Below are 16,133 nucleotides of genomic sequence, written 5' to 3' on the forward strand. Positions count from 1 at the left end.
ACCCACTGAAAAACAATGTCAGTATATGTAAGAGTTTTGCTTCCATCCCTCTCCTCGCCTTGAACCAGGGACCCTCTGCACACATCGACAAGTCACCCTCGATGTGATGAGGTGGTGTGGAAGGAGTCAGGCGCAGGAGGGTAAATCACAGAAACACAGGCTTTACTCCGCAAAATACAGGTTTACGCAGAAATGCGTCAAACACACTCCAGGGCACAAAACAGGCGCACTGGAAAATACAAGGCACACGGGAAATCTCCTGTCGATACAAAATACATGAGCACGCAGCCGTTGCAGAGCAAGGGAAACAACTACTTCATGGTCTCAGAGCGAGTAACGTTACCGATTGAAACGCTACTAGCACGCACCGCTAACTAGCTAGCCATTTCACACCGGTTACATATACATCAAGTTATTGCTTTTAATCATTAGAAAGCTTATATTCACAACTATCCATCAGACACATTTTAGGAAATGAGCAGGACAGTCTAGGGTACATATCAGAATTACCTGTATTAATGGCTTTAAAAAGGAAACTGATACATTAAAAAGTTAGTTTGACAAGTGGTTCTGAAAGGTCATAAAATCACCTTTCAAATTATATAGCACCAGCTACAACTATTGTTAAAAGCTGGAAGCTTAGCCATAGAAGTCCATGTAATAGGGCAGCTATATTTATAGATTCTAACTTTGATAGGCACCAAATTGCACACACACAGCTAGAACACAGTTTAAAAAAGATTTGTAGGTACAGGGCCATCACATAATTTACACATTAACCCCACAGAAGCCTTTTTCCAATATGACCACCAAACAACTCAATGGGGTCTTATTGGACCATACCTGTTTGAAATACAGTATTATTGTAGTATGCCCAGAAATTAATTATATTATGATATTATAATTATATTAATTATTACATTTGCATTTACATCATTTAGCAGATGCTCTTATCCAGAGCGACTTACAAATTGGTGCATTCAACTTATGATAGCCAGTGGGACAACCACCATTTTTGTATTTTTTATTGTTTATTTATTATTATAATTTTTTTAATGGGGGGTGGGGGAAGAAGGATTACTTTATACTATTCCAGGTATTCCTTAAAGCGGTAGGGTTTCAAGTGTCTCCGGAAGGTGGTCAGTGACTCCGCTGTCGTGGGGGAGCTTGTTCCACCATTGGGGTGCCAGAGCAGCGAATAGCTTTGACTGGGCTGAGCGGGAACTGTGCTTCCGTAGAGGTAGGGGAGCTAGCAGGCCAGAGGTGGATTATATTATATTAAACTGTTCATAGTGATGTAGAATACACAACCACATGAGCCAGGTGTGCCATATATAAAGATGTTACATTATTCACAGAATTGTTAAAAATGTGCCCAAAAGGCTGTCTGAATGGCTGATTTCAGAAGATATTATGGTCACTAGTTGCAATATTTCATCTTCAAACATGTAAAATGGATATGTACATGTGAATAGTCATGGATATGAGCTGATTAAAATGATATACAGTACCAGTCAAAAGTTTGGACACATCTACTCATTCCAGGGTTTTTCTTTATTTTTACTATTTTCTACATTCTAGAATAATAGTCAAGACATCAAAACTATGAAATAACACATATGGAATCATGTAGTAACCAAAAAAGTGTTAAACAAATCAAAATATATTTGAGATTTGAGATTCTTCGAAGTAGCCACCCTTTGCCTTGATGACAGCGTTGCACACTCTTGGCATTTTCTCAACCAGCTTCATGAGGTAGTCACCTGGAATGCATTTAAATGAACAGGAGTGCCTTGTTAAAAGTTAATTTGTGGAATTTACTACATGATTCCATATGTGTTATTTCATAGTTTTGATGTCTTCACTATTATTCTACAATGTAGAAAATAGTAAAAATTAAGAAAAACCCTTGAATGAGTAGGTGTGTCCAAACTTTTGACTGGTAGTATACATTGTTATCCTTTTAACTGCCTGTTTTCATAAAGCAGAGGACTAGACACTTGCCCATACGTTTCCACCTGATGGTGAGAGCAAAAAATCATTACACGTAGTTAATCTAAATGAAGATGCATTCTTACTATGGGGCCATAGTATATTGGTCTGTTATTAGAATACAGAAGTTAATGTAATTGGCCTGATCAGGCCCAACATTGGATTTTACTACACTAACCACCAGTGGCGACGCGTCATTCATAATATATATATATATATATTTTTGGCCTGTTTTGCATGTTATTTTGGCATTAATACGTGTCACATATCAGTTTGCAAACAATGTAATAATTTAAAAAAATCATTGAGTTAATAAAGCCGCATACAAACATGGTCTCTTTTTTGCTTTCTTGAGTCAGGCAGCTCCAAAATGCAGGTGTTTTAGCCTAGCTCAGTGCTTTCTGTGGTGGTGGGGCAGCCAGCGGAAAATATGGAGCGTAGGGGTTGGTAATGTTCTCTAGTTGCGCCGTGATTGGCTCAGTGTTCTGTCACTCATGGGGACACTAGTCACCACAAAATCGATGGGTAGAGCAAAAAAATTCAAGCCCCTTGGGTGCTGCCATAGATTTACATTAGCAGTGCCCATCCAAGAAGGCTCAAGTTCATTGACCACAGATAAAATTACGTCAAATCACGTTATATCTACCGTAGCTTTCATTGGACTGATCATGTCAACATCATACTTTCAAAATATTTGCTAGCAAGCTAGACAAGCAGTTATCATCATGCATCAAGTCGGCAATCTACTGGCAAATCCTTTTCAATCCTTGTCATATGAAGATAAATTATTGATAAAATGCTCATCGGCCATTGGACATAAACATTACACAACAAGTTGGAAATCACTTCAACAATGAGTGCCAATGGCCAATCAGCGCCGTCCGGGTTAGGGGAGGATTTGGCCAGCATGTCCTTGTCTCATCGTGCTCTAGCTACTCCTTGTGGCTGGCCAGGTGCCTGCAAGCTGACTTCGGTCGTCAGTTCGACAGTGTTTCCTCCGACACAATGGTGTGGCTCTCAACTTTGGGCGAGTCCGTAGGAGAGTTGCAACGATGAGACAAGATCGTAACTACCAATTGGATATCACGAAAAAGGGGGTAACGCCATGAGCCAGAAAAGTTTAAATACATTGGCCATGCTGTCAATCCAGCATGACTTCTGCCGTGTTCAAAACAACTGGAAACTCAGAACTGGGAAATCTCAGACTTCAGTGAGGTCAAGACAACTGGGAACTCAGATAAAACCAGCTCCAACTGGGAAAATATGGAAAATAATTTTGAACGGTCATCCAACTAGGAATTGCAAGTTGGGATTTCGGGCCTCTTTCCTGTTCAAGTGAGCACAGCACAACAAGATGAGTCCAGAAATGTCTTGTATGCTGCTGCATAAATTATGTAATATGCCAGGGAGATATGTATACTGTAGCCAAAAAAGTAATACTAAGTGTATGTTGTGTAGTAAGCTGTTAGTAGCCCATGTGCCTCACCTTAATAATTTGGTCCCTTTCCTCCCTCATAACTTATCCTACTGTTCTGACTTGATGGTGCACATGTATCCTATAGCCTGTTTTAGAGAAATGTAATCAGTGAATATTGTAAGAGCTTTCATTGTCTGCTTTTATGCCCCCTTTATTTATCCTACGGTTCTGACTTGGTGTACAGGTGAATACTGTAAGAATGGCCCATGTTCTGAATTCTGTCGCTGTACATTTCAAAGGTGCTGTACAAATAGTTATATTGACTACTTCCGTCCTAGCTCGCTCATTAATGTCCCAATCAGATTGCCTCTTATCCACTCATCATTCCATTATGCACATCTCAATTGTCAGTAGAAACCACATTTGTTTAAGCAAGTCAGCCATATCAGCTATGTTTTTTAAAAAGGCGGTAAAGGAGGCTGAATGAGCTGTTTCGCTGCCAGACAAGGCTCCGCTGATAGCCAGGTGTAGCGGTGGTAAGGATTCACTCCATGGTGCTGAAATGAAAGCTCTGCTGTTGGGACAGCTTTATGTAGGCCCTAACAGTTTCTGGGCACCGTTTGTCACCGTTATAGTGCAATTAATGTATTGATTAGTGTTGTGTTGTGTAGTGGCTTTGCTGGCATGCATTTAATTTTATTTTATTTTATTTTGCCCCGCCAAGATTGACATGCTAAAATCGCCACTGCTAACCACGTTTCCATTCAACCATTTCATGCTGATAAATTACCTGACGCATGAAAAAAGTCACTACCATGCTGATGGAAACATGAAAAGCCGGTACAGTTTTATAAATGCCGACAGACAATTTGTTGGTGGGATCTTTTTCTCTCGGTGAAATGAATTATGCGAAAAATGGCGGTGGAAACGCCTTCTTGCGCAAATATTGATATAACCATGATATCGAAGTAAACTTGGAGTCACATGATAATATGTTGCGTGTTCCTCCCACTACCGACTAGGGAAAGCATGCAGTTTATAAGGCTACAGATTAAGTAATGACGAACGTCACAGGGTGATGAATGTTGTGCAAGGTGATGAGCTTGATGCTCCTTTCCAATAAATATCGAGGGACTTATTCTGGTGACATGACGATTGATGCTTGGCTGCCGTTTGACAAATACAAATAATATCAGTCTTATCCATAATAGCCTCATAATGTAGGTAGCTTACTCATACTCTATCTGGGAGCTGTTGGCTAGAGCGCATGTGCCAAGACCAGAGTGGGCACATTTGCTATATAATGCAACAGTTTTTGTGACAAAACCATCAGTAGAGTTGAAAATGAGATGGAACCCCATTTAACTTTTATTTTTCATTCGGTACAGGGGAATTTAATGGTAACATGTATTTTTATGTGCACCTTTTATCCGCAAAAAGTAAGTTTGATGGAAATATCTCTGGTGGGAAAATGCGCGTATTGTTTTATGCTGATTTTTGAATATTCGCATGAAAATCTGTTGCAAATTGGATGGAAACCTAGCCACTGTAATGGAATGTACGGTGCAGCTGTAGCCTAAAGTACTCATCATGAAAACAGCTACTAGGATAACGTATATCATTTTAATCAGCTCACATCCATGACTATTCACATGTACTGTACATATCCATGTAACATGGTTGAATATTAAATATTGCAATTATTGATAATAATAATATGCCATTTAGCAGACGCTTTTATCCAAAGCGACTTACAGTCATGCGTGCATACATTTTTTTTTTTTTTTTTTGTGTATGGGTGGTCCCGGGGATCGAACCCACTACCTTAGCGTTACAAGCGCCGTGCTCTACCAGCTGAGCTACAGAGGACCACATAACATCATAAAAATGTAAAAATGTTCCCACATTGATCATAACATCTTAAAAAATCAGCGATTCAGACAGCTTTTTGGGAACATTCTTACTACATTTCTATGAATAATTTGACATAATATATATTTAAGCAATAAGTAACGAGGGGGTGTGGTATATGGCAAATATACACCATGGCTAAGGGCTGTTCATAGGTTCTTAAGCATGACGCAATGTGGAGTGCCTGGATACAGCCCTTAGCCATGGTATATTGGCCATATACCACAAACCCCTGAGGTGCCTTATTCTATTATAAACTGGTTACAAACGGGATTAGAACAGAAAAATAAATGTTATGTCATACCCGTGGTATATGTTTGATATACCATGGCTGTCAGCCAATCAGCATTCAGGGCTCGAACAAATCAGTTTATAAAAAAATAAATAATGTGGCACTCCTGGCTCATGTGGTTGTATATTCTACATCACTATGAACATTTTAAAGATCTTTTCGGGCATACTACAATTCTATTTTACACAGGTAAGCCCATGCGAAATTGTCCAATAAGACCTCATTGAGTTGTTTGGCAGTAATATTGGGAAAAGCCTTCTGTGGGGTTAATGCGGGAACTCTCTGATGGCCCTGTTCTGCAACTCTTTTTAATACCTAGGCCTAGCTGTGTGTGTGCAATTTGTTGCCTCTTATTGAAGTTAGAATCTCAAAACATAGCTGTCCCATTACATGGAAATCTATGGCTAAGCTTCCAACATTCAATGGCACATATGGGCGACTTTCAAACGATTTGAAAGGTAATTTCATTGCCTTTCAGAACGACTTGTCCAACAAAGTTTCAAATGTGGCATGGTTTCCTTTTTAAAGCCATTTATAGGCCTACAGGTAATTCTGATATGTAACAGAGGTACTGCTGATCAGAAAAATTAGAAAATGTGTCAAATGGATAGCTGTGAATCTAAGCTTTCCAATATGATGAAAGGGTGTATGTGTACACTGAACAAAAATATAAACACAACATGTAAAGTGTTGGTCCCATTTTTCATGAGCTGAAATAAAAGATCCCAGAAATGTTCCATACGCACAAAAAGCTTATTTCTCTCAAAGTTTGTGCACAAATTTGTTTACATCCCTGTTAGTGAGCATTTCTCCTTTGCCAAGATAATCAATCCACCTGACAGTTGCGGCATATCAAGAAGCTGATTAAACAGCATGATCATTACACAGGTGCACCTTGTGCTGGGGACAATAAAAGGCTACTCTAAAAAGTGCAGTTTTGTCACACAACACAATGCCACAGATGTCTCACGTTTTGAGGGAGCGTGCAATTGGAATGTTGACTGCAGGATTGTCCACCAGAGCTGTTGCAAGAGAATTTAATGTTAATTTCTCTACCATAAGCCGCCTCCAAGTCGTTTTAGAGAGTTTGGCAGTACGCCCAAACGGCCTCGCATCCTCAGACCACGTGTATGGCATCATGTGGGCACTCGAACACAATTGCACTTTATCGATTTGAATGCATAGAGATACCGTGACGAGATCCTGAGGCCCATTGTCGTGCCATTCATCCGCCGCCATCCCCTCATGTTTAGGCATGATAATGCACAGCCCCATGTCACAAGGATCTGTACACAATTCCTGGATGCTGAAAATGTCCCAGTTCTTCCATAGCCTGCAAACTCACCAGATATGTTACCCTTTGAGCATGTTTGGGATGCTCTGGATCAACGTGTACGACAGCGTGTTCCAGTTCCCGCCAATATCCAGCAACTTCGCACAGACATTGAAGAGGAGTGGGACAACATTCCAGAAACCACAATCAACAGCCTGATCAACTCTATGAGAAGGAGATGTGTCACACCAGATACTGACTGGTTTTCTGATCCATGCCCCTACCTTTAAAAAAAAAAGGTTTCTGTGACCAACAGAGGCATATCTGTATTCCCAGTCATGTGAAATCCATAGATTAAGGCCTCATTTATTTATTTCAATTGACTGATTTCCTTATATAAACTGTAACTCAGTCAAATCTTTGAAATTGTTGCATGTTGCGTTTATATTTTTGTTCAATATGAATGAATGGGATGGAGGGATGAAAGAGTGATAACACAGAAAGCTACTATTGATGCACTGCTATCACACATTTTCCAACTCTAAGGAAGTCATAGACCTTGAAAAAAATCCCTATGAGACATCGTTTTTTGCCCTAGCACTACACAGCTGATTCAAATAACCTAAGCTTGCACACAGGGGGGACCCCAGGACCGAGTTTGGGAAACCCTGCCCTAGCTCATAGACTTAATCTACTGTTGGTCTAATGATGAAATCATGTGTATATTGCCACCTAGTGGTGTAAAAATGAAACGAAGCTTGAGCGTCGATTCGTGTGACGTCGTTTTCTTTCGGTAATTTCCGCTGCATCTCCTTCCTGTGAGACTTGATCGAAAAGCGTAGAGAACGAACGTAGGACGCCATTTCTCACCGTTTTAAAAATAATTAAATCCACGTCACAAATTCATTGTTTTTATTCCAGTGCATGAGCGGTTTATGCACAGCACAATATAATCGGGTGGGTGCCATATTCTCCGATTATTTCTCGGTCAAATTCGGCGTAAATCGTTAGACATAGGAAAATGGACGAGACGGACTCGGCAACGAAGGGACTTGCGTTGGACGAGGAGTCCATAGACGCTGCCGGTGAGCCAGTGGAGGAGGGGGTGGATTCGGATACTGAGTCGGAGGCCGAAGTCACCACGATGACAGTAATGGGAGAACCGGGCAACATCGAGATTGGAGCCGAGTCCTTGCCGAACTCTGACGATGCCGAGACAGCTTTTGCAGGCAAGTTTGAGGATGCAGCAAGCTAACGTTATTGTTACTCATCAAGCTAGCTAGCTGCCAACTACACCTGTTTTAACTCGTTAGCTAGCTAGCTAGTACCAAATATTATGTTAACTAGCTAACTTCCTTTCATCTGTGCTAGTACTGTTAGTTTCAATAATAGACGCAGAGGCAAACACAAACAGGTTAGCTAGCTAGCTAAATCAAATCAACCAGTCTAACCTGATTCGGCTGCATTAGCTACCGTTACCCATTTTGAAATGCATGAACTAGCTAACTTATACATTTGATTATCATCATGGCCCCTTACATGTACCTCCAAACATGTTATTTTCCGGAGATATTTGTATTTAACGTTAGGTAAAATACAGGTAATATTGCAAGACGTCCATGTTGCGAGTTTCATACATAATATTTGGGTGCAGTCACTGTTTTTGTTTCCATGTCTATCAACTATCAGCATACCACCCTGCATCCCACTGCTGGTTTACCTCTGAAGCTAAGCAGGGTTGGTCCTGGTCGCTCTGGATGGGAGACCAGATACTGCTGGAAGTGGTGTTGGAGGGCCAGTAGGAGGCACTCTTTTCTCTGGTCCCTAAAAAAATATCCCAATGCCGCAGGGCAGTGACATTGCCCTGTGTAGAGTGCAGTCTTTTGGATGGGATGTTAAACGGGTGGCCTGACTCTCTGTGGTCACTAATCGTTAGAGTAGGGGTGTTAACCCTGGTGTCCTGGCTAAATTCCCAATCTGGCCCTCATACATACATAATGGACACCTAATAATCTCCAGTTTCCAATTGGCTCATTCGTCTCCCCGTAACTATTCCCCATGTCGTTGCTGTAGATGAGAATGTGTTCTCAGTCAACTTACCGGGTTAAATAAAATAAATAAATAAAAACTAATGTGATTCACATAGCGAGACCTACTACAAAAAGAGACAAGCCAGTGATGTATCTAAAGTGCATTTGACTATTTCAACCTGTGATGTCTCACAACAGAAGTCACAACAGTCACTGTGGGGGATGTCCAAGCAGCCGAGGACAATGTGTTCACCGCCACCATGGCCACCTCAGCCTCCATACCAGAGCATGTTCTTGTAAGTTCTCACATGATGGTTATTTTGGATCTGAATATCTTGTGGTCTAGGCCTACTAGTGGAATTGTATTGTTCCCGTGTAGCTCAATTGGAAGAGCATGGCACTTGCAACGGCAGGGTTGTGGGTTCGATTCCCACGGGGGACCAGTATGAAAATGTGTTCACTCACTACTGTAAGTCGCTCTGGATAAGAGCATTTGCTAAATGACTAAAATGTAAATGTATTGGATATCGACGGCTGCCACACTAGAGCCCAGCATGAGTATTTAACAGTTCCATTCCAGTAATTTGTCCTTACCACTCACTAGGCGTATATCGTCTAGACTCTCCGACCACTCACTAGGCGTATGTCGTCTAGGGGGCTATTTGTACTAGAAATTAAGCACGAGGGGGTGTGGTATATGGCCAATATACCACGGCTAAGGGATGTTCTTAAGCACGACGCAATGCAGAGTGCCTGGATACAGCCCTTAGCTGTGGTATATTGGTCATATACCACAAACCCCAGAGGTGCCTTACCGCCCCAACAAATCCACAGATGATGCAATCTCTATTGCACTCCACACTGCCCTTTCCCACCTGGACAAGAGGAACACCTACGTGAGAATGCTGTTCATTGACTACAGCTCAGCGTTCAACACCATAGTGCCCTCAAAGCTCATCACTCAGCTAAGGATCCTGGGACTTAACACCTCCCTCTGCAACTGGAACCTGGACTTCCTGACGGGCCGCCCCCAGGTGGTAAGGGTAGGTAAAACACATCTGCCACGCTGATCCTCAACACGGGGGCCCCTCAGGGGTGCGTGCTCACTCCCCTCCTGTACTCCCTGTTCACCCATGACTGCATGGCCAGGCACGACTCCAACACTATCATTACGTTTGCTGATGACACAACATTGGTAGGCCTGATCACCGACAACGATGAGACAGCCTACAGGGAGGAGGTCCGAGACCTGGCCGTGTGGTGCCAGGATAACAACCTCTCCCGCAACGTGATCAAGACAAAGGAGATGATTGTGGACTACAGGAAAAAAAAGAGGACTGAGCACGCCCCCATTCTCATCGACGGGGCTGTAGTGGAACAGGTTGAGAGCTTCAAGTTCCTTGGTGTCCACATCACCAATAAACTATCATGGTCCAAACACACCAAGACAGTCGTGAAGAGGGCACGACAAAGCCTATTCCCCCTCAGGAGACTGAAAAGATTTGGCATGGGTCCTCAGATCCTCAAAAAGTTCTACAGCTGTACCATCGAGAGCTTCCTGACTGGTTGCATCACCGCCTGGTATGGCAACTGCTCGGCCTCCGACCGCAAGGCACTACAGAGGGTAGTGCATACGGCCCAGTACATCACTGGGACCAAGCTTCCTGGACCTCTATATCAGTGTCAGAGGAAGGCCCTCAAAATTGTCAAAGACTCCAGCCACCCTAGTCATAGACTGTTCTCTCTGCTACCACACGGCAAGCGGTACCGGAGTGCCAAGTCTAGGTCCAAAAGGCTTCTCAACAGCTTCTACCCCCAAGCCATAAGACTCCTGAACAGCTAATCATGGCTACCTGGACTATTTCCACTGCCCCCCCCACCCCCTCTTTTACGCTGCTGCTACGCTGTTTATTATTTATGCATAGTCACTTTAACTCTACCCACATGTACATATTACCTCAATTACCTCGACTAGCCGGTTCCCCCGCACATTGACTCTGCACCGGTACCCCCCTGTATATAGCCTCCCTACTGTTATTTTATTTTACTGCTGCTCTTTAGTTATTAGCTTTTATTTTTTTACTTAACACTTTTTTTTGTTTTTGTTTTTGTAAAAAAAAATGCATTGTTGGTTAAGGACTTGTAAGTAAGCATTTCACTGTAATGTCTACACCTGTTGTATTTGGCGCATGTGGCAAATAAAATCTGATTTGATTTGCTATTATAAACTGGTTACATTTACATTTACATCATTTAGCAGACGCTCTTATCCAGAGCGACTTATAAATTGGTGCATTCAACTTATGATAGCCAGTTTTTTTTTCTTTGTTAATGGGGGGTGGGGGAGGGGTAGTACAATTTGAGTAGTAAAAATAAATGTTTTGTCATACCCGTGGTATATGGTCTGATATACCACGGCTGTCAGCCAATCAGCATTCAGGGCTCTAACCACCCAGTTTATAATTTCCAACAACTAATCTGAAAAGAAACAGACCATGGAAAACCAGACCCATATGTCACATCACCTACCCAGCAGCACAGACTGCAATGTAATGTTTCTCTCTGATCCTCCATCACATGACAGACTGGCAGGACCACCCTACAGATTGGCGACGGTCTCAATCCCCAGAAGGCCACTCTGATAGTGGTTCACACTGATGGGAGCATAGTGGACGCAACAGGACTGAAGAACGCTGCAGCCGCCATGACCTCTGGTATGCACCAGGGAATCTCAATGCACCTGTATTTTGTACAATACTTTTCATAGAAAGTATTGTATAAAATTCGTACCATCACCTAGCATTACGGTGCTGGGAAAGTTGTTGTAATGGACTTGTAGCAAATAGATAGCTGCATCTGCTTTGACCTGTATGATTTTATTCCAGAGATGCCTAGCCAAGACCAAGACAGGATCATTGCTAAATTAAATTATGTCTAAAGCTGTATATGGCCTCTGAAATATTGCCTGGCCACTTAGATTCCTTGCTCTGGCCAAATGCTACGACACGCCCAAGTACGTTACTTTCTTCTCCCCAATGAGTCTGGATCTGAGTACCTCCCCGACCCTTCACTGAATGCCAACACATTTGGGGCCATCTGATTGGTCCAGAAACCAATGGGTTGAGCCAGAGCCAGAAAGCACGTTGGTAAAGTGGCGGTTTGAAAATGTCATTGGCTTTGATACTCTGATTGGTTAGAGACGATCCAATCGCTGTTGACTTTGTTTTGTACAACGCCCCTCGTCACTACAAACGACTTCAATGATGGCAGTCTCAGACTAAAGTATGTAGTGAACGACAGAGCAGCGGAAGAATTTAGTGAGTCGTCAGGCTATCTGAAATACATTTCAGGTGTCTCTGTAACTTCAGTGTTGTGTGTTGTCCTGTCGTCCCCAGGCCCCCAGACTCCCTCCACCCCAATGAACCCAGGGCAGGAGAAAGATGGCTCCAAGTACAACTGGGACCCGTCTGTGTACAACAACGAGCTGCCAGTGCGCTGCAGGAACACCAGCGGCATGCTGTACAAGAACAGACTGGGCTCAGGTAGGTCTAGGTGTGGCCACAAGGTGGAGCTCTTGGTTTGAAGATGAGGACAGTTTAGGATCCATCACTTTACTCAGCCCTGGCTGGAAACCGCAGCCACCCTGATGACCTGTAATTGAAGTATCAAGACTGGAAGGAGAAATAAGTGTGTAAACTTGTTGAGGAGTGGCGGTATAGGGAATAGGGGTGGTTCTCTGGAGTTGATTGTTTTTAACAAATCCAGCTGCTAAAAGTTGTCTGAAAGAAGCCATATTTTCCAGATGACAGATTTTCTTCCCTCAACTTGAGAATACATGGGTTATGGTGAATGAAGGGGCTAGGATAGTCTTAATAATTAACTTCACATGTCCATCTCCATGTAAATAATTGCGACCGTGTTGTCTTGTCTCTGCTGCCTGTCCAATTGACTGACAATCAGGCGGAAAGGGACGCTGCATCAAGCACAGCAGCCACTGGTACACGCCCACTGAGTTTGAGGGCATGTCTGGCCGGGCGAGCAGCAAGGACTGGAAGAGAAGCATCCGCTATGCAGGCCGTCCCCTGCAGTGCCTAATCCAGGTGAGCGAGCCAGTCACTCAGCCGTGACAGGATCTGATGGCACTGTGCCACCTGCGGTCTGTCTCTCCGCTGTGTGGAAGACAGTTAAGGGTATATATACCTAATTGTTTAGTAACCAGCCATGTGATTGGTTCCTCAGGAGCGCATCCTCAACCCCCACGCCGCGTCCTGTACTTGTGCGGCCTGCTGTGACGACCTCTCGTCGGTGAGTTAATTGACTTTACAGAGACAAAGATGTTGGTGAATGAATGTCTTGTGAACGTACCGGTAACTCAAGGGATAGGAAGCCACAAGGGTATGGGTGTAACATACAGAACTGCTCGATACAGGCCCTCAGTTTGCAGTGTGCGGTTTGCATGACATGTAGATATTGGTCTTCTAAAGGCCTGGTTGTGAAATTCTCATTTTACGTTTTGTCCAATCACATTCTCTTTGTCTTACATTTTCCCCTAGTGTACCAAGGATAGTCCATCTTACGCAGGGGAGAACATTAATATGGTATGTACCATTTATTTATGACATGCATTGCCAGCCATAATGTAAACAACAATGAGCCAATCTTGTGCCTCTGTTAAGTGTTTGATAGTTTGATGGTTCTTCCTCTGATCCTCACTATAGCGGGTCCCTGGGCTGGCAGACATAAATAATAGACTCCAGGGGTTTATTGTTTGTAAGATAAGGGGGGAAATTGTTTCCTACAGCCCAACATATATTTTGTTTCACAGCTGCTTTTGCCATCTGCATCAAAGGCAATCTTTTCTGAGCTTGTTGATCACATGAAACAGAACATTCAGCTGCCTCTAAGTGTTTCTGTTATAGAACTGTTAACAGTTTTTTGTTTTTTTACGGAAACTAATCAAGCTGACCAACAGTTCATGAAGGTGTGGGGAAAAACTGATCACATATTATTTCCTCCTCGATTATTGCTTACCAATCATTATACCAAAGATACTGGTAAGTAACCCAAGATTTATCATCGGCGTTGTTTCCAATGGGAGCAAATGAAGCAGTGGGCAGAACAAGCAAGGAGGTGGGCAGAGCCAAGCACGAGCTAGCGAGATCCTATTGGTGCGTTTTAGCATGTATTTGCATATTTCTGTCAGAGGACGCCCACTCTCAAGTGCAGGTGTACAATAGAGCCCCACAGTGGAGGTGTCATAAAACCTGTGAAACAGGGAAATGGTTCCAATCGTTTTTCCACCATTCATTTTTCCCATAGGGGATTTTAGAAACACTTAAAATAAGGGCTGTGTTTTGTGTAGGCTTACCCTGGCGTGACGTTTTGATAACCATTTAAATCGATCTCGGACAAGGGGACTTTTATCAATATATTCGACTCTAGTTAAGCTCAGATCCGAAAATGCTAATTAGCATCAAAGTAGACATCATGTAAGACTACAAATCCCTGCAAGCTCCTGCACATCATCTCTAGCTGACACCATTTGCTAACAGGTATTGTGTCAATTTAAAACTTGCGCGAGACAGTTCACAGAATTGGCCATTTAAATAAATGTTGCCAATTTATTAATTACTAAATTTAGCTAACATTAGATGGTTAATCCAGAGATTCTTACCTTTGCCTCGATACCGCAGTTTCATCCAGATCATCATGGCATTTGTAGTTCTTTATGATAGCCACATTAGCAGCTAATTAGCATTTCATTTTTTGGGGGTGAATGCAGGTGAATATATTGATTCAAGTCACCTTGTCCTAGAGAGATTTACACAATTATCAAAATGTCATGCCAGGGTAAGCCTACACGAAACACAGCTCTTATTTTAAGTGTTTCTAAAATCCGCTATGGGATAAATTAATTGTGGAAAAACGATTGGAACCATTTCCTTGTTTGACTGCTAGATTTGATGGGTATTATGACTCATACTGTGGTACTCTATAACTCAATTCGCCCTTGCACTCCTAAACTACACAATTTCTTGAAACTTTGGCAAAGGGTGAAGTCTATAAAACGTAGTGCACTCTGTTTGTAACAGATTCTAGATTTGGTAACAGAAAACTGCATTGAGATTGAATGTTTAATCGATGAGAACATTTGCATAATGTCGGCAAGGTTTCATCTGGCTCCATCTTCTCCTACTTTCCGCCATTGGACTTCCTGTCATCACCATACTTGGTGGTGAGTGGAGGTTCTAAATGGATGCTTCAGACTTGGGTTTCCCCTGTTGTCTGTGATTAAACTTTCCCTTTTCCTTCTGGTCCAGACTGGCCCGGTCAGACTGTTTGTCCCTTACAAGAGACGCAAGAAGGAGAACGAGCAGCCGACCACTCCAGAGAAGAAGGACCTCCCACTCCCACCGCCCAAGAACATCACACTGGCACCGGGGGCAACATGTGAGTTACACACACAAATACAGAGCTAAATGAGTCTACTAGGACAGAGAGAGAAAGGGAGAGGGGAAATACTGCACAATTTAAACACTTGCCCCCAATCCCCCCTTCCCCAAAACACGTGTAAATATTGGACTATAAATTGTGCCATCCTGTATTATACTTATGCTAAATGTTTATTATGTTCTATTGAGCCATTTACTTTATATTCGTATTCTTATCTTTTATTATTTATATTTGTTGTTACATTGTTGCATTTCATTGGATGGTGTATACCATGTGTATCCTCTACATACGACTAATAAAACTTAACGCACACACTCTTCAGATGCCACAGACAGACACTGCAGAGCAGAGCCATCTGTCACAGTGATTCAGCAGGTGTCTGTTGGAGGTTAAAGGGTTTTCGACATCCTCCCCTTAACCTCTTGCATGACATAAATGGGTCCCATCTTTCAGAAGGAAGTATTTAAATATGTGTTACAGACAAGACAAAGCACAGGACAGAGGACAAAGTAAATCCTGCTCAGTCATCACCTGTGATTACCTTGTCAAAATGGCACCACAGGGTAGCTGTTGGCACCGTTTTGTATACACCCCATAGAGGTTCTCTGCCAGTCGCTTGCACAGTGGTATTCAAAGTCAGGGTGGTGGGGGAATTGAGAGTACAGATTATTTTATTGGACAATATACAAACGTTTTTGAGAAAGATAATTTGGAAGATAGATTTTTATTTAGTAAATGCATTTATTGGTTCTCTAAAGAGAGATG

At 42.5% G+C, this 16,133-nt stretch overlaps 1 protein-coding gene across 2 annotated transcripts in view; it reads left to right on the plus strand.

Moving 5' to 3' along the window:
* The first annotated feature begins 7,700 nt into the window (after positions 1-7,700).
* Positions 7,701-16,133, plus strand: part of deaf1 (DEAF1 transcription factor) — a 20,993-nt gene continuing 12,560 nt past the window's right edge. The window contains exons 1-8 of one of the 2 annotated variants that reach the window (XM_084186128.1): positions 7,701-8,114; positions 9,114-9,211; positions 11,500-11,629; positions 12,311-12,457; positions 12,876-13,015; positions 13,155-13,220; positions 13,469-13,513; positions 15,236-15,365. In XM_084186128.1, coding sequence (XP_084042254.1) covers positions 7,907-8,114; positions 9,114-9,211; positions 11,500-11,629; positions 12,311-12,457; positions 12,876-13,015; positions 13,155-13,220; positions 13,469-13,513; positions 15,236-15,365 — 964 coding nt within the window. In that variant the 5' untranslated portion in view covers positions 7,701-7,906. The remainder of the gene's footprint in view (positions 8,115-9,113; positions 9,212-11,499; positions 11,630-12,310; positions 12,458-12,875; positions 13,016-13,154; positions 13,221-13,468; positions 13,514-15,235; positions 15,366-16,133) is intronic. The other variant, XM_084186129.1, reaches the window with a different exon arrangement.

This window comes from Coregonus lavaretus (genome assembly GCF_964263955.1).
Source record: "Coregonus lavaretus genome assembly, chromosome: 21".
Taxonomy (NCBI): Eukaryota; Metazoa; Chordata; class Actinopteri; order Salmoniformes; family Salmonidae; genus Coregonus; species Coregonus lavaretus.